Below are 18,675 nucleotides of genomic sequence, written 5' to 3' on the forward strand. Positions count from 1 at the left end.
TTCTGTGTCATGGTCAGAAGTATTCATGTGGAAAAATTTGCCCTTATTCAGTAATTAAGCAAGAGCCATCCCTTCAATTTGTACATTTTAAGTTACAATTGCCCAACTCCAGTTGCGTTGTGTTGTGCCATATACCTATTAATTTGCAGTTCAACAAGAATAAGAACATAAGAAATAGGAGCGGGAGTAGGCCATCTAGCCCTTCGAGCCTGCCCCGCCATTCAATAAGATCATGGCTGATCTGAAGTGAATCAGTTCCACTTTCCCGCTTTCTCCCCATAACCCTTAATTCCCCTGTCTATCAGAAATCTATCTACCCGTGACTTAATATATTCAACGAGGTAGCCTCCACCACTTCAATGGGCAGAGAATTCCAGAGATTCACCACCCTTTGAGTGAAGAAGTTCCTCCTCAACTCTGTTCTAAACTGCGCCCCCCCCCACCTTATTTTGAGGCTGTGCCCTCTAGTTCTGCGATCTTTTCTAAGTGGGAAGCATCTCTCTACCTCTACCCTATCTAGCTCCTTCATTATCTTAGATGTCTCTATAAGATTCCCACTCAGCCTTCTAAACTCTTAATGATTACAGACCCAGTCTATTCAATCGCTCTTCATAAACTAATCCCCTCATCTCTGGTATCAGCCTGGTGAACCTTCCCTGTAGTCCCTCCAAGGCTAATATGTCCTTTCGCAAATACGGGGACCAAAACTGCACACAGTACTCCAGCTGCAGTCTCACCAGTGCCCTGTACAGTTGCAGCAAGACCTCCCTACTTTTATATTCTATCCCCCTCATTATAAAGGCCAACGTTCCATTCGCCTTCTTGATCACCTGCAGACTGGGTTTTTTGTGCATAGGACCCCAGGTCCCTCTGCACTGCAGTATGCTGCAGCTTTTCACCCTTTAAATAACAATCCTCCTCCTGTTATTTCTACCAAAGTGGATAACCTCACATTGGTTAACTCTATACTTCATCTGTCAGGTCCTTGCCCACTCATTCAGCCAAATGATTGCATCAAAGACAAAAAACGTGGGAAAATCTTGGCAGGCATAAGAACATCTGTGGAGAGAGAACAGACCCGATGTTGGCTCTGTTCTCTCTCCACTGATGCTGTCAGACCTGTTGATGTTCTACAGCATTTTCTATTTTGTTTTCAGATTCCAGTATCTGCAGTATTTTGCCTTTGTCTTGAGAATGACTGCATGTGTCACATAAGGATAACTTTGTTATCACAAGCAAAAGTGGCATTGAGACTGAAATTGGTTTAGATAGCGTTCTGTGGGAAATTGAATTGAATTTGCCAGCTATTTAAATGGACCAGAATGATTAAACTATTTATCTTGATCCTTTTCTCAGGTGACTGAAGAGGTACGGGCTGCAGTAGAATCTAGTCTTAAAGAGTCTGCTGAGTACCAGAGACAGTTGGAAAAGCGTATGTTGGAAGCTGAGAATGAGAAACAAGCCCTCACTGATGAGAAACGGAAATCTATAGAAAACTTAGAACAACAGGTATGGTCTTTTATTAGGAAATGGTATTCAACCATTGAAATGAATTGACATGCAATAAAAATGCTGTTAATTTGTCTCTTTATGGATGATATATTTGATAGAGGCAATAAGATGTTGATTTCAAACTGAGTTTTACAAAACAAAACAAAGAACATCCCAGCACGGGAAACAGGCCCTTCGGCCCAACGAGCCCGCGCCACTGCATCTTCCCACACCTACCCCGCCCTGTGTGTATGTGAGTGGAACCCCTAATGTAGCCAGATTCAGGGGAGAATAGTGTCAATTTGGTACACCAATCAGCCTAAGAGCACATCTTTGGGGTGTGGGAGGAAACCGGAGCGCCCGGAGGAAACCCACGCAACCACAGGGAGAATGCGCAAACTCGCACAGACAAAGGCCCAAATCCATGTATCTGCACAGCTAGCAGTGATAGTCACTGAGCTGTTAGAACATAAGAACATAAGAAATAGGAGCAGGAGTAGGCCATCTAGCCCTTCGAGCCTGCCCCGCCATTCAATAAGATCATGGCTGATCTGTCGTGGCTCAGTTCCACATTCCCGCCCTCTCCCCATAACCCTTAATCCCCTCTCTTATCAAAAACCCATCAACCCGCGTCTTAAAAATATTTAGCGAGGCAGCCTCCACCACTTCAACGGGCAGAGAATTCCAGAGATTCACCACCCTTTGAGTGAAGAAGTTCTTCCTCAACTCCGTTCTAAACCGCCCCCCCCTTTATCTTGAGGCTGTGCCCCCTAGTCCTACTGTCCTTTCTGAGTGGGAAGAGTCTCTCCACCTCTATCCTATCCATCCCATTCATCATCTTATACGTCTCAATGAGATCTCCCCTCATTCTTCTAAACTCTAATGAGTACAAGCCTAGTTTATTCAGCCTCTCCTCAAAGCTCAACCCCCTCAACTCCAGCATCAGCCTAGTAAACCTCCTCTGCACTCCCTCCAAGGCCAAAATATCCCTGCGTAAGTACGGCACCCAAAACTGCACACAGTACTCCAGCTGCGGCCTCACCAATGCCCTATATAGCTGCAGCAAGACCTCCCTACTTTTATATTCAATCCCCCTCGCTATGAAGGCCAGCATCCCATTCGCCTTCCTGACCACCTGCAAGCTGGGTTTTTGCGACTCATGCGCAAGGACCCCGAGGTCCCTCTGCACCGTCGCCTGCTGCAGTTTTTCGCCACTTAAGTAATAATCCTTCCTATCATTATTCCTACCAAAGTGGACCACCTCGCAGTTGCACTTGCGGTGCCCATCTGCTGGTCCAGGACTAAGCACACACAACGACACAAAGTACTAGGCCACTCCCGGAACCTCCAAGAGCAGCCCACGCATGACCCACCGTGTGCCTGCCCCTCGTTTGATAACAAGGTGGACCGACACCTGTGGAATAAAAAGACAATACGTTAACATATAAAACTACATTTCCGGTGTCGTCCCGAGGCTCTGACCCTATTTAATAACATCTACTATAACCCTCCATCCTTGCTTCGCTCATGTGTCTGTCTAAGTAGACCTTAAACAAGTCCAACGTGCCTGCCTCCACCACCCTACTCGGTAGCGTGTTCCACACCCCCACGACCCTCTGTGTGAAAAACCTTCCTCTCATATCCAAATTATACTTCTCCCCACTCACCCTTAGATCGTGACCTCTTGTAATTGCCCCCAATCTAGGGCAAAGCCTACCACTGTTGACTCTATCTATTCGCTTCAGTATTTTATATACCTCTATCATATCACCCCTTAATCTCCGTCTTTCTAAGGAGAAGAGCCCCAGTTTCTCCAACTTTTCCTCGTAACTCAGTCCTTCCATGCCAGGCAACATCCTGGTGAACCTCCTCTGCACCCTCTCCAGGGTCTCCACGCCCTTCCGGTAGTAAGGTGACCAGAACTGGACGCAGTACTCCAAATGCAGCCTAACCAACGGTCTGTACAACTGAAGCATTAGACGGCAGCTCTTATACTCTATACCCCTTCCTATAAAGGCTAGCATTCCATAAGCTTTCTTCACAACCTTCTCTACCTGTGTCAACACCTCCAGAGAGTTGTGCACCTGCACTCCCAGGTCCCTCTGTATCTCTATACTCTTAATCGGTCTACCTTTTATCACATAACTCCTCTCTGCATTATTCCTTCCAAAATGCATCACCTCGCATTTGTCAGGATTAAATTCCATCTGCCATCTATCTGCCCAATATACCACCCTATTTATATCCTGCTGTGTCACCTGACAGTCCTCCTCAGTATCTGCCAATCCTACCATCTTGGTGTCACCCGCAAATTTGCTGATCACACCACGTACACCCTCTTCCAAGTCGTTTATATATACTACAAAGAGGAGAGGTCCCAGTACTGAGCCCTGCAGCACACCACTGGTGACTGGCCTCCAGCCAGAAAAGGTCCCTTCGACAACCACTCTCTGTCTCTTATTTCCCAGCCAGTTTTCGACCCACCTAGCTACCTGTCCTTGTATCCCATGTGCCTTAACCTTTTCTACCAGCCTACCGTGAGGGACTTTGTCACACGTCTTACTGAAATCCATATAGATGACATCAACGGCTCGCCCATTGTCAACCGTTTTTGTCACCTCCTTGAAGAATTCCACCAGATTCGTAAGGCAAGACCTCCCCCGAACAAAGCCATGTTGCGTATCCCTAATCAGATCGCAACGTTCCAAATGCTCATACATCCTACCCCTGAGAATTTTTTCCAATAATTTTCCTACCACCGATGTCAAACTCACTGGTCTATAATTACCAGGGTTATCCCTACTACCCTTTTTAAACAGCGGTACCACATTAGCTACCCTCCCGTCTTCTGGGACCTCACCTGTGTCCAAAGAAGAGACAAAGATTTGCGTCAGAGGCCCAGCAATTTCATCTTTCACCTCTGTAAGCAGCCTGGGATAAATACCATCAGGCCCTGGAGCTTTATCCGTTTTTATGCTACCTAAAAACCTTAGCACTTCCTCCCTCGTAATGGATATTTCCTTCCACTGATCTACAGCTCCCTCCAAGACACTACACGACTCCGATCCCCTCCTTCGTGAATACCGACGCAAAGTATTCATTCAGGATCTTTCCCCATTCCCTCAGTCTCGATACATAGCTCCCCTCCCTTGTCCCTAAGAGGACCAATTTTCCCTCTAACCGCTCTCTTGCTCCTAATATAAGAGTAAAACGCTTTTGGATTTTCCTTAATCCTATCGGCCAAGGCCATTTCATGCCCCCTTTTCGCCCTTCTAACTCCCCTTTTTAGTTCCCTCCTACTCTCTCTATATTCCTCCAGTGCACTTTCCGTTCCCAGTTGTTTCGACCTAACATATGCCTCCCTCTTCTTCCTGACCAAGTCTTCTATACCCCCTGTAATTCACGGCTCCCTAATCCTGCCTTTCCCATCCTTCCTCTTTACCAGCACGTGCCTTTCCTGCAACATTTTCAGTTTGCCCTTAAAAACCTCCCACTTATCAACCGTGGACTTGCCAGCTAACAACCTCTCCCAATTAGTGTCCTTCAGCTCCCTCCTAATCTGACTATAGCTCGCCTTCCCCCAGTTCAGAACCCTCCCCTTCGGCCAGCACTCATCCCTTTCCATTTTTATCCTAAAGTAGACGGACTTGTGGTCACTGTTAGCCACATGTTTGCCTACCTCAACCTCAACCACCTGCCCCAGCTCATTTCCCAGCACTAAATCCAGTATAGCCCCCTCCCTAGTTGGGCTAGTTACGTACTGCTTTAGGGACCCTTCCAACGCACACTTTACAAACTCCTCTCCCTCCGTACCCCCAGCTCTAGGCACCTTCCAATCTACTCCAGGAAGGTTAAAGTCACCCACTACAACCACCTTATTCTTTCTGCACCTATCTAAAATGTCTCTGCAAATACCTTCCTCCACTGACTTCGGACTGTTGGGTGGCGTATAGTATACCCCTAGCATCGTAATCTCTCCCTTTTTATTTCTCAACTCCACCCACGGAGACGCAATCCCTAACTCCTCCATATTGTCCTCCCTCTGCACTGCTGTGATGTGCTCCTTTACTAACAACGCCACCCCACCTCCTCTCTTCAACCCTCCTCTGTCACACCTAAAACACTTATACCCAGGAACATTCAGCTGCCAATCCTGCCCTTCACGTAACCATGTCTCCGTTACTGCCACCACATCTAACTTCCTCACAAACATCAAGGCCCTAAGCTCATCCGTCTTACCCGTCACACTCCTCGCATTGAAACAGACGCAGTCCAACCCACCAGTGCCTCTCAGAACCTCCCTGCCTGCTAATTTTCCTTTCACCCAAACCTACCCTATCACCCAACTCCCTCCCGACCCCAGTGTTTACTGAGCTATCAGTCACATCCCCCCCCCCCCCCCCATTAGTTTAAACCCTGGCTAAACACTCCAGCTAACCTCCCTGCTAAGACATTTGTCCCTCTCCCATTCAAATTCTCCCCATCCCTCCTATACAGTTGCCTTTCTCTCACAAATACCTCCCAGTGGTCTACAGAAGTGAAGCCCTCTACCTTGCACCAATCCCTCAGCCATGCATTCAGCTGCATGATCTCGTTATTCCTAGCCCTACCGGTACTAGGCAGCAGCCCAGAGAATGCCACCCTGGAGGTCCTGCTCTTCAGTTTGGACCCCAACTCCCTAAATTGCCTATGTACATCTGCCCTATTCCACCTTCCTACGTCCCTCTCCCCTGTGTGTATTATTACCTCTGCCTGGGTCCCCTCCCCTTTGAAAATTAAGAACATAAGAACATAAGAAATAGGAGCAGGAGTAGGCCATCTAGCCCTTCGAGCCTGCCCCGCCATTCAATAAGATCATGGCTGATCTGTCGTGGCTCAGTTCCACTTTCCCGCCCTCTCCCCATAACCCTTAATCCCCTCTCTTATCAAGAACCCATCAACCCGCTTCTTGAAAATATTTAGCGAGGCAGCCTCCACCACTTCAACGGGTAGAGAATTCCAGAGATTCACCACCCTTTGAGTGAAGAAGTTCCTCCTCAACTCTGTTCTAAACCGCCTCCCCTTTATCTTGAGGCTGTGCCCCCTAGTCCTACTGTCTTTTTTGAGCGGGAAGAGTCTCTCCACCTCTATCCTATCCATCCCATTCATCATCTTATACGTCTCAATGAGATCTCCCCTCATTCTTCTAAACTCTAACGAGTACAAGCCTAGTTTATTCAGCCTCTCCTCATAGCTCAAATTCCCTCTATCCTTCCCGTTATGTCCTGTACCCCTGCTCCAGGGAGGCAGAACACCATCCTGGAGTCACGCCTCTGCCCACAGAACCTCCTGTCGATTCCTTTGACTTTCCCATCCCCTACCACTATCACATTGCCAGCCCCCTTCTGTCCCTCTGAGTTATTCTGGCCCACCTGACTATCCTTTTGTGCCCCTGTCGATGAACCTTGGGGAGCCACTGGGGAGGTCTGAGGACCAGGACTATTCTTCTTCTTCCTCTTCTTCCTCTTGACAGTTGTCCACCCATCCTGCTCCTCAGCCCCTGGGACCTCCTCTTGCTCATGGTTCCTAGCCATTAACTCTTCATTTTCCCTGACCAGAAACGCATCCTCTAAACGCCCCTCTAGTTGCCTGACCCGGGCCCTTAACCGCTGCAACTCTAAACACTTAACACAGATGTGGACCCTCGGGAGACGCGATGCCTCCAAGAACTCCCACATGTGGTACCTAACTCAGCTTATGCTCCTCCCCATAGCCCCTGCCATGTCCCAACCTCCCTTGGGTTTGTATGTGTCGAAACGCAACCCGGGAAAGATAGAAACTGCAACTCACCTTCTCTAAGCCTGCTCTCGCCTAAGCCCAGCGAGCCAAAGCCCTTATAACTCTCACTCTGCTGCCCGCTGTCTATCACTGCCTTCTTTTTATACCCCCCGCTCCCCCTTCCCGACAATTCCCTCGCCTAACTTCTGGTACGGAAGTAAAATACACACACAGAAACCCCGCGAACCGGAAGTGCAGTCAGAAAGTGATTCCAAGTAAATTCAATACTCGCCAAAGCCACCAGGTACACTGCTCTGGAGAACAATGAGTTTTGTTTAGTGTTTGGATTTTATTTGCTTTCCTTACCATTAGATGTTTGAAAAATGGGAGAATTAGGCCTTACCAAACAGCAAAGGTATTAACTGTATGTAAATAGATATCTCCAAATTAGTTTATGAAAATGATGCAAGAGCAAAGGTTAAACATCAAAATAGGATTTGAATTTCTCTTTCGAACATTATAAATCACTTTGTTCATAATACTATATGATTCTATAAAGACAAATCATAGAACCCTACAGTGCAGAAAGAGGCCCATCGAGTCTGCACTGAACATAATCCCGCCCAGGCTCTCCCCCATATCCCTATATATTTTACCCGCTAATCCCTTTAACCTACACATCTCAGGACACTAAGGGGCAATTTTTTTAGCATGGCCAATCAACCTAACCTGCACATGTTTGGACTGTAGGAGGAAACAGGAACACCCGGAGAAAACCCATGCAGACATGAGGAGAACATGCAAACTCCACACAGACAGTGACCCAAACCGGGATTCGAACCCAGGTCCCTGGAGCTGTGAAGCAGTAGTGCTAACCATTGCGCTACCATGCCGCCCACAAATAAACTTTATTTATTAGTCACAAGTACAGCTTACATTCATCACTGCAATGAAGTCACTGTGAAATTCCCCTAGTCGCCACAGACTGACATCTATTTGGGTCAATGCACCTAACCAGCGCGTGTTTCAGAATGTGGGAGGAAATCGGAGCATTCAGGGGAAACCCATGCAGACATGGGGAAAACGTGCAAACTCCTGGGAGCTGGGAAATCGAACCCGGGCCTCTGGCACTGTGAAGCAGCAATGCTAACTACTGTGCTATCATGTTACAAAATAGGGCTTTTGCTTAAAGCTTCAATATTGAGTTGTCTACAGGATGTGTGTAATCTTGCAAATAACCACCTTGTTTGCTAATATTGAAGTCATGAGTGCTGGAAATTAATCACATGTTCAGCTCTGCCTTGTTTACCGTGGTTAATTTAGTATTTAAATCAAGTTTTATTATGCACAGCTAAAACTGGGCAGCAATAGGCTGATAAACATTAAACATACTCGCCTTTTTTTAATAAAAAGTCCCTTGGTTCTTGTGATTTAACTCATTAAATACCTGTGCTTGAGGTCGTACTCAAAAGGTGATTGCAATTTGCAAGAGCGAATTTTGATTTTGGGAACATCGAATTTGACCCTTTAATCTTTCTCTGAATTCAGTTAGATCATGACTGATCATCTATCTCAATGCCTTTTCTTCTGCACTGCACTATCTCCACCTCCCTTAGTGTCGAGAAATATATCCATTTTTCCCTCTTGTCTGAGACATACTCAATGACTGAACTTTGAAAGCCTTCTGGGTTAGATAATTCTAAAGCTTCACCACATTTGAAGAAATCCCTCCTTGTCTCTGTCCTCAATGGCCCTCTGGGGCGGCACGGTAGCACAGTGGTTAGCATTGCTGTTTCTCAGTGCCAGAAACTCGGGTTCAATTCCCAGCTTGGGTCACTGTCTGTGTGGAGTTTGCATGTTCTCCCTGTGTCTGTGTGTGGATTTCCTCTGGGTGCTTTGGTTTCCTCCCACATTCTGTAACCTGAACAGGCGTGCCGGACTGTGGTGACTGGGGGCGTTTCACAGTAACTTCATTGCAGCGTTTTAATGTAAGTTTTACTTGTGACTAATAAATAAACTTTACTTTTACTTATTTTGAGATGGTGTACACCTGGTTCTAGAACTCCAGCCAAAGGAAACAGCAACTACCTGTTGAGCCCTGTAGAATTTTGACAGAGATCATCTCTCACACTCCATAACTTGAGAAAATACAGGTCTGGTCCCCTCATCCCAGAAATTAGTCTGGTGAGCAAGCCTCAGGTGGACTCTGTGACAAGCATCTTTCCTTGGGTAAGGGGATCTAAACTGTTCACAGTATTCCAGATGCAGTCTCATCAAGATTCTACACAATTGAAGCAAGACACCTTTGCTCCTGCACTGAAATCCTCTTGCAATAAAAGTCAGCAAACGATGTTCCAAATTGCTTGCTGCATCCGCATGTTAGCTTTGTGTCTTATGAACAAGAACACTTGATTGTATGGTCATATGCTCCAATACATTTGCTTTGAAGTTGCATCTACTGATTTCTACATATTTAATCATCTCATTACATCTTTGACTATTATCAGCATAAAACTGGAAGATTTGTGATTTGTTAGAGAAATTCAAGTAAATTTGTTCTAATGCAGTGTTTATTTTCCCAAAAATTGCAGACATCTGAACTAAGGAGGAATTTGAGCAGTCTCCAGGCTGAACTTCAGGATGCTGTTCAGCGAGCAGCAACTGCTGCAACCAATGAACAGCAAGCAAGGGCTGACTGTCAAGAACAGGTTTGTATAGTTATAATGGAAGATGAGTTTACAGGATCTGCTTTGCCCTGTGTTGCTATAATAGTGGATGATGAATGCTAAGAGTTCTTGTATGTTAGTTACTTCTCTACTTCCGGACCTGTTTCGAGGCAATCTAGGACCCATTTGTAAAAGACAAAATTATCAGAAGTGGTAAATGCAGCACTGTTTACTGGTGGGTAAATTGAATGCGCGAAGGATCCAAAAAAAAAGTGACAAGTTGAATCCAAAATTGATTCTGGCGGGAAACTAGGGCTATGACCAGTGGATGTTTTTAAAGCTCGATATCTACACTAAGTAGGATTCCATAAGGCTCATTACCGGGTCGCTTGCTGTTGGTAGTATCAGTAATTTAGCCTTGAATGTAAAGGGGCATGTTTAATAAGGTTGCGTAATTTGATTGAGATGGTAAGAAAGAAATCTGGATTGCACTAATATGATGTGGAGATGCTGGTGTTGAACTGGGGTAAACACAGTAAGAAGTCTGACAACACCAGGTTTAAGTCCAACTGATTTATTTGTTAGTAGACTCACCATCTACTCAAGCTTGTGAGTTGACTATCAAATAAATTGGTTGGACTTAAACCTGGTGTTGTCAGACTTCTTACTGTATTGCACTAATATGTCAATGGACTAGACTGGTGAGCAGAAAAGTGGTATCTGGAATTGAAATTCTGCAAGCGTGAGAATGCGTTTATGGACGATAGACAAGGTAAAGGAGTGCACAATAAATGGTAGGATTCTGGAGAGTAACAGGGATTTTGGAATGCATTTTCACAGAATCCTGACAGTAGCAGGACCTGTGGGTTAGGTGGTAGCAAATAGTAGACTTTCCAAGATTGACCAAGGCCTAGAGTGTAAATAGATTTTGTTAGATAAAACACCAGACCACAGCTGAAATACAAGTAGAGTTCTAGTCATTGTTACAGGAAGGATGTAATTGCATAATGCAAAGAAGAAATTTTAAGGATGTTGCCAGGAATGGTGAGTTTTAGCTATGAGGAAAGATCAGATAGGTAAAATTGAAGAGACCTAAATAGAGTGCACAGATGACACCTAGTTCTGTTAAGAAGCATGAGCTTAAAATTATTGCTGGAAGGATTCGAGGGAAGATGAAGAGTAATTTTACAGGCTATGTGGCTAGACTTCACTGCTGTCAAAGGTAATATCGCGTAAATCCTCATTGCATTAAAAAAGATTAGTGCATTTGAAGTGATGTAACCAATAAGGGCTACAGGTCAAGAGCAGGAAGGTGCGATATCTTTCTATGCCATATATCTTTGTGTTTCCAATACTTAACAGTGTGGTATGGCGTTTGAAAATGTGAATTTCACGTTGAAGAAAGAACTTGGCACTCAAAAACTATTTTAATTAAAATGGATAAGATACCTGCCACTTGCATGGAAATTTTAAATCTCATATGGGTTTCTTTCCTCTGCTAGGCAAGGATGGCTTCTGAAGCACAGAATAAGTATGAACGTGAGCTGATGCTGCATGCTGCTGATGTTGAAGCATTGCAGATTGCCAAAGACCAAGTATCCATGAACTCCCAAGTACGACAAAAATTGGAAGATGCTGCTCAGAAGGCTGAAACACAGATGTTGGAGTATAAGACTGCGAAGGATGATCTTGAAAGAATATTGAAGGTAACTGCTTTGTTTCCAGTCATGTGTAAATTTTCTCTGTATATCCATCTGGCTTGAAGAATGTGTATCAAGATCTCGTCTTGATCCGTTCCTTTTGCTTCCAGAAGGGCACTTCTAAAACAGTCATGAGTAATGCCTACACAACTTAAGACGTAGTGTGTGCCATGTATGTTTAATCTCATCACTTCAACTCAATCCTCTACCGTACTAGTTTAAATCCTCCTTTTTTTATTTAGTCTCTCTGCATGATGGTTAGTACAATTTAATATTATAAATCTGTCTCTTGGTTGTAACTTTGCTTTTCTTGAAATTGGCCCAATGCTGAGAGAATGCTTCCTTCGTTTTCTGCATCAGCCCTGCTGCCACAGTTTGAATTTTTTCATCTAAAATATGGCACAGGAAGTGATTCGCACAGCAATGGCTCTATTATAGCTACAGGATATACTGCAGCAACTCAGCAAAGCTTTAACAACCCTGGCCCGCTATCAGAATCATCTAGAAGAACCAGGACAGCCTGTGCAACTAACACAATCCCAGTTGCATGCTATCCTGACTTGGGCTGTGCTATTTCTTCACTGCACCTGGGTCTCTTGGAATACACTGGCAGCATTACTCACCACATGAATTGCAGTGGTTCATTGACACCATCACCATCTTTGAAGGACAACTCGGAATGGACTGTAAATACTGATCTTGTGTTAAGCATGTGTTCTAAGATTGAATTTATTCACATAAATCATAGAATCCCTGCAGTGTAGGAGGTGGCCATTCAGCCTATCAAGTCTGCAGCACTCAATTATCAATCCTGCTTTTGTGGCTTCATGAGAAACGTACTCTTAATGCCCATTCATCAATAAGACCAAAAACAGGTTATTCCCTGGCTTCATCCTGTGTTATTCTCATAGGCCATTGAATGTTGGGATAAACCAACTTTCTGCAAGGAACATTTGCACCTAATGTTGTCTACGTTTCATGGGAATGGGGCAAATGCATTGTTGAAGAATTTATAAACTGAACAGTACTTTACAGAGTTGACTGCAACTGGAAAACTCTTAAAAGCTATCATTAATTCTTTTTATAATATTTTGATTAGGATGAAATTTCTAAGCTGACAACTCGTTGTGAGGATCTGCAGAAACAGAACAAACTCTTGCTTGAGCAAGTGGAGAGTCTTAGTAACAAGATGGTAACCACTGTGCATGAAGCAAGTCAAAGCTCCTTGAATATCTCTTTTAATGAGGAGGGAAAGTCCCAGGAGCAACTACTTGAAATTTTGAGGTAACTAAAATGAGTTTGTCATTGAAATTATGCAAGTCAAAAATGCCCAGAAACTCTGTACTTGTTTAGTTTCCCCTTGTCCCATTTTATTCAAAATTTAATTATGATATTCCCAGAAAACTTCCTTAGCAGCAGAGGGAATGGTGATGGGGAGAGGGAAGGATAAGAAATATGCATTGTTGGTACAATTTCAATACTGGACCTTTTTTCCATTTTTGTTAATTTAGTTAATACATCCTGTGACAGTTGTCCCTAGATTAGGTGAATGAATCAATCAGAATTTCATGCTAAATAGTTGTTTTACAGTTATTAGATTATGTAGGTTGGTTACATTGTTATGCAGTTTTTGCAATTCACTTTGTGTGCTGTAAGTAACCAACTAAAATGCTGGTACTTCTGCACATCTCTCAAATCTGTGTCTTGCTGGGGTTATTATTAAGTGTGGGATCAGGTTCCATGTGTTTGCCCAGCTCCACCTCCCCACTACATCTCTTGAAATCTCCTGCTTGTTTGACATCCAATCGCTACTTGGTGGGATGATTGGATGCATCATCCTTGGCCCTTAGCACAAACTATAACTTGTGCCACAGATTCCACCTCCTGCCCTGCTTTTGGCACAGCCTGAGCAAGGCTGCAAGAATCCTTGGCGTTCTGTTCTATCTTGAGCTCAGTTCATATATCCATTGCACCGACCACCTACTGCTTCTGTAACATCATCTGTCACTATCATACCCATTGGCACCGAAGTACTCTTTATATTTTTTTCACCTGCAGAATTAACCAATGCCATGCTTTCCTGGCTGGCCTCTTGTAATATCCATTGCAAGCCCACTGACTCCCATAGCTATCTGGACTACAGCTCTTGGCACCCTACATCCTGTAAGGACTCCATTCCTGTCTCTCAGCTCCTTTGCCCCTGTTGCAGTTGTTCCAGTGATGCCACTTTTCAAAGTGATGCTTCTAATATGTGCTCTTTCTTCCTCAACCATGGTTTCCCACCTACAGTTGTCAACAGGGCCCTCAACAGCATGTGGCCAATCTCCCACGGCATGACTCTGACCCCCTTCCTTCCTTACCAGAACAAGGATAGAGTCCTTGTTTTCATATTTCATCCCAATAGCCTCCATCTGTAAAGCATAATCCTCCACCATTTTTGTCAACTGCAGTGTGATGCCACCACCAAACACATCTTCCCCTCATCTCCTCTATCAGCATTCTGCAGACACTGTTCCCTTTGGGATAACCCAGTCCACTCCTCCACTATACCCAACACTCATGGCACCTTCTCATGTAATTGCAGAAGGTATAACACCTGCCACATCGCCTCTTCCATGCTTACTATCCAACGTCCAAAGCATTTCAGGTTAAGCAGTATATCATTTGCACCTCCTTCAATTTGGTCTTCTGCATTCACTGCCCCCAGTGTGGTCTCCTCTATAATCGGAGAGACCAAACATAGACTGGGTATGGTTTTGCTGAGCAATTTCGGTCTATGCGTAGTCAGGACCCTAACTTTACGGTTACTTGCCATTTTAACACACAATCCTGCTCCCACACCCACGTGTCTGTCCTTGGCCTGCTGCAGTGTTCCAGGGAAGCTAAATGCAAGCTGGGTGAGCAGTATCTGAATCTTCAGGCTAGGCATGCAACTTCCGATCCCAACGTTGAGTTCAACAACTTCAGATGATTAGCTCTACCCCACCTCGATCCCATTGTTTTAGTTTTCTTTTCATTTTTAACTGTTCTCCTCCATTTTTTTATTTGTCTTTATTTATTTTACTTCCCTCCCATTCTTTCCCCTGTTTTATCCCCACTTTCCTTACCTTTTCTCCCTCTTGCCTCCTTTTTGTCAACTTTACCCATTCCTTCCCCCCCCCCAACACACACACACACACACACACACACACACACACACACACACACACATATATATCGTTTGTTACAGCTTCCCTGCTGTTTGGCCTTTCATGCCTTCTATTTTCCTGATGGACTGCCCTTAGCAGCCTTTCCCCTTGTTTCTGTGGCTATGACTCATCTTTCATTCCCTCACCCTACAGTATAAATATCTCCCACTTTCTATGCCTTTTAGCTTTGACAAAGGGTCATCTGGACTCAAAACGTCAGTAGTTCTTCCTTACAGATGCTGCCAGACCTGCTGAGATTTTCCAGCATTTTCTCTTTTGGCCTCTTGTGTACATTAGCACATAGTAGTAAACTCTGCTCTTGTCCTATCTTTTTACAATCACTGTGCTTTTTATTCTTTTTGAGAGATGTTGGCATCACTGGCAAGACCAGCATTTGTCAATCCCTATTTGACCTCCAACTTAATGGCAGCTTTCCTTCTGTAATTGGTTGGACTAAAACCTGGAGTTGTCAGACTTTTTACTGTGTTTACCCCAGTCCAACGCCGGCACATCCACATCACAGCTTTCCTTCTCTCAGGACTTGAGTGAACCAGGTGGTTTTGGGCAACAGTTGATAGCTTCATGGCACCATTGCTGACTAGCTTTCAGTTGATTTTATTAATTGCATTTTAAATTCCACCAACTGCCAACGTGGCATTTGAACCCATGTCCTTATTAGCCTCAGCGCTGGATTACGTAAGAGCATAAGAAATAGAAGCAGGAGTAGGCCACCTCGCCCCTCGAGCCTGCCCTGCCATTCAATAAGATCATGGCTGATCTGAAGTGGCTCAGTTCCACTTGCCTGCTTTCTCCCCATAACCCTTAATTCCCTTGCCTACCAAAAACCTATCCACCTGTGTCTTAAATATATTTAGCGAGGTAGCCTCTACCACATCAACGGGCAGAGAATTCCAGAGATTCACCACCCTTTGAGTGTTTGAGTGAAGAAGTTCCTCCTCAACTCCGTTCTAAACTGCTGCCCCCCCCCGCTCTCCCTCCCTCCCTCCCTCCCTCCCTCCCTCCCTCCCTTATCTTGAGGCTGTGCCCTCTAGTCCTGCTGTCTTTTCTGAGCGGGAAGAATCTCTCTACCTCTACCCTATCCATCCCCTTCATTCTCTTGTATGTCTCTATAAGAGACGTATCATCGTCCCTATGAGAGACGTATTAGCTTATACGTCTCTATTACGAGCTTAGTCACATTTGCTGTTTTCTTTGATCTACATTCTATTCCCCATATAATTGGGCTTTTAAAATATTCAACTTGCTGCTTAAGTTGCTCAGTAGAATAGAATCCCTACAGTGCAGAAAGAGGCCATTTGGCCCATCAAGAGTGCATCAACGCTGATCCCCTGACAGGCAATTTTTCATGACCATTCCACCTAACCTGCACATTTTTGGATTGTGGGAGGCACCCGGAGGAAACAGACACAAGAAAAACATGCAAACTTGCACACAGACAGTGACACAAGGCCAGAATTGAACTTAGGTCCACCTTGCCGTGGATCAGTCTTTCACTGATCCACCAACTCTATGGCACCTTCATTTTCAGCCTCCTGCTCAGATACGTCAAACTCCCAATTCCTTCTGAATTTACCTTCTACATCTTTTTTGAGGTCCTGTGTCCCTTGAAAATGAAAACGCTAATGGTGTGAGTTGGGTGATACTTGGTCTCGGCCCACTTAATTTTCAATATCATGAAAGCTTCATGTGTCTCTATCCAAACAAAAATGTCCATGGGCCCAAAGATTCCTTGTTTTCTGCTCCCTCCTGCACACATGTCCCTGTTTGGTTACTGATGTCCTTCAGGTATCCCTCATCGCCTCCCACCTTCTTGCTTTGCTGGGTATTTGGTCCAGTTATGCTATTTCAAAATTCTGTTGCATATTGCCTTTAATGTTACTAAATATTTAGGGCCATCAACTGTTCTGGAATGTTAAACATATTTTCAGTTTGTATTGCTATCTGCCAGAGTTGGATATAGTCATCATGCACTTAACTGAATGTAAACCTATAATAGAGGTTGAGATGCTAAAGCGTCGTCAATGCTTGGAAAGGGGTTCAAGTCTGCAAATATATACATCTTAGATTTGTGCGAAGAGAAAGAGAAATTGCAGAAACAAGATTTGAAGTTGCCCAAGTTGAATCACTGCGATATCGTCAGCGAGTGGAGAATTTAGAGAGAGATTTGAAGGAAGTGCAGGAAAGCCTCAACTCTGAAAGGGAAAAGGTGCAGGTAAGTAAACCAACCTGAATTGCTTTAATTCTCTAGCTAAGATTTTGATCGAAGGGTAGTTACTTGTAAACCATGAAGCTGGAATATTGCCTAGCACCTGGCATTTCAAATGTGGGTCTTATACAGCAAATGTACTTGATTGAAATGTATTTTGAACATTGAAACAAATTTGTTTTTTACCTTTGCTCCATAAGATTTAATACAGTAGTGAATCCAAACGGTTGTTTACTGACCTTAAGCTATATAGTTTGGCGTAGTTTTTATTTTCAACAAAAATAACAATTTGTTCATACATTCAGTTGTTGGCTTGAATGTCTTTTCAGGTAACTGCCAAAACACTGGCCCAACACGATGAGCTAATGAAGAAAACTGAGACCATGAATGTTCTAATTGAGACCAATAAGATGCTGAGAGATGAAAAAGAGAGGCTGGAGCAAGAACTCCAGCAGTCGCGAGCAAAGGTCTGTATACTTTCTAGATTTAAAAATCCAATGCATTTTCCTGTGTAGAGTTACAGGAATTTATTATGGATTTCCATTATCATGGAATTAATTAATTTGGTAATTTTGAAGATTATTAAAAGTAAAAATTCTGCTGGTGACAAAATGGATGGCCAATACAGTTTTGCTATGTGGCTCTTTTACCACCCTCGCCACCCAGTAATTTTCTTTGTATTGACTTAATGTTTACATTATGCAGCAGTTTACATTATAGCAGTTTATCAACCAGTCAAAATGCTTTCACCTTTTAATGAACCAAACATGCTTCAATGTGCACAATAGATGCAGTTGAATGTTTTCTCACACTGGTTCACATTTCTCTCTGCTTTGTGTTTTTTCTTTATAAAAATATATTTTTTCTAAACAAAATGTATTTAGGTATATAAATAACATTCTACTGAATCTGTAATCAGTGATTTGTCGAATGCGTGACATTTCTAACCTTGAGAGTGCTTTTTACCTTGAGTTGAGTCTTGGCACTTGCTGAGCATTTGAGCCTCAATGCAGATCTCCAAATTTTCACGCCCCAATGCTGCTACCTGTGAGAATGGAGAATTAGGTGCTCAGCCAAATCTTGATTCATGACAACAGGACCAGAGCATCACAGCTGCAAGCGTTGTCAGAGAATCGAGTCAATTATTTCAAGTGCCAGATATGACCTATGGAGATCCATCAAAAATGTCAAAAAGTACCGGGCCAAGCTAGAACCCCAGGCTAGCTACACGGATTCCCACTTACAATGGCAAGACATAATAGGCTGCAAGATGAAGGCATGTAGAACTGCTGGCACCAATGCACCTTCCCTGATGAGCTCAGTGTATTGAATGCCCATTTTGAGCAAGAGGTCAGCAAGGGCATGCCCTCCACCCTGGAAGCCTTGGCCAAACACATCTGAGGTCACCAACTCAGACCTCAGATCAGCTTTCTTGAAAGTTGACTCACGGAAAATGACTAGTCCGGATGGGATACCTGGGCTGGCATGCAGATCTTGCACAGACCAGCTGGTGGGGGTATTCGCAGACATCTTTAACCTCTCTTTAACTAATCAAAGGTCCCTGTCTGCTCTCAGAAGACAACCATCATCCCAGTACCAAAGAATACTGGATAGTGAAAAAATATAATTTGGTATTTTGTGGGATT

At 44.1% G+C, this 18,675-nt stretch overlaps 1 protein-coding gene across 3 annotated transcripts in view; it reads left to right on the forward strand.

Annotated features, from left to right (window-relative positions):
* Positions 1 to 18,675, forward strand: part of tprb (translocated promoter region b, nuclear basket protein) — a 129,653-nt gene that overhangs the window by 56,960 nt on the left and 54,018 nt on the right. For all 3 annotated transcript variants that reach the window (XM_080195721.1, XM_080195722.1, XM_080195724.1), the window contains exons 23-28: positions 1,357 to 1,509; positions 9,840 to 9,956; positions 11,417 to 11,620; positions 12,714 to 12,898; positions 16,888 to 17,035; positions 17,359 to 17,496. In XM_080195721.1, the coding sequence (XP_080051847.1) occupies positions 1,357 to 1,509; positions 9,840 to 9,956; positions 11,417 to 11,620; positions 12,714 to 12,898; positions 16,888 to 17,035; positions 17,359 to 17,496 (945 nt within the window). The remainder of the gene's footprint in view (positions 1 to 1,356; positions 1,510 to 9,839; positions 9,957 to 11,416; positions 11,621 to 12,713; positions 12,899 to 16,887; positions 17,036 to 17,358; positions 17,497 to 18,675) is intronic.

Source organism: Carcharhinus amblyrhynchos, chromosome 9, assembly GCF_965287045.1.
Source record: "Carcharhinus amblyrhynchos chromosome 9, sCarAmb.v2.hapA, whole genome shotgun sequence".
In the NCBI taxonomy this organism is placed as follows: Eukaryota; Metazoa; Chordata; class Chondrichthyes; order Carcharhiniformes; family Carcharhinidae; genus Carcharhinus; species Carcharhinus amblyrhynchos.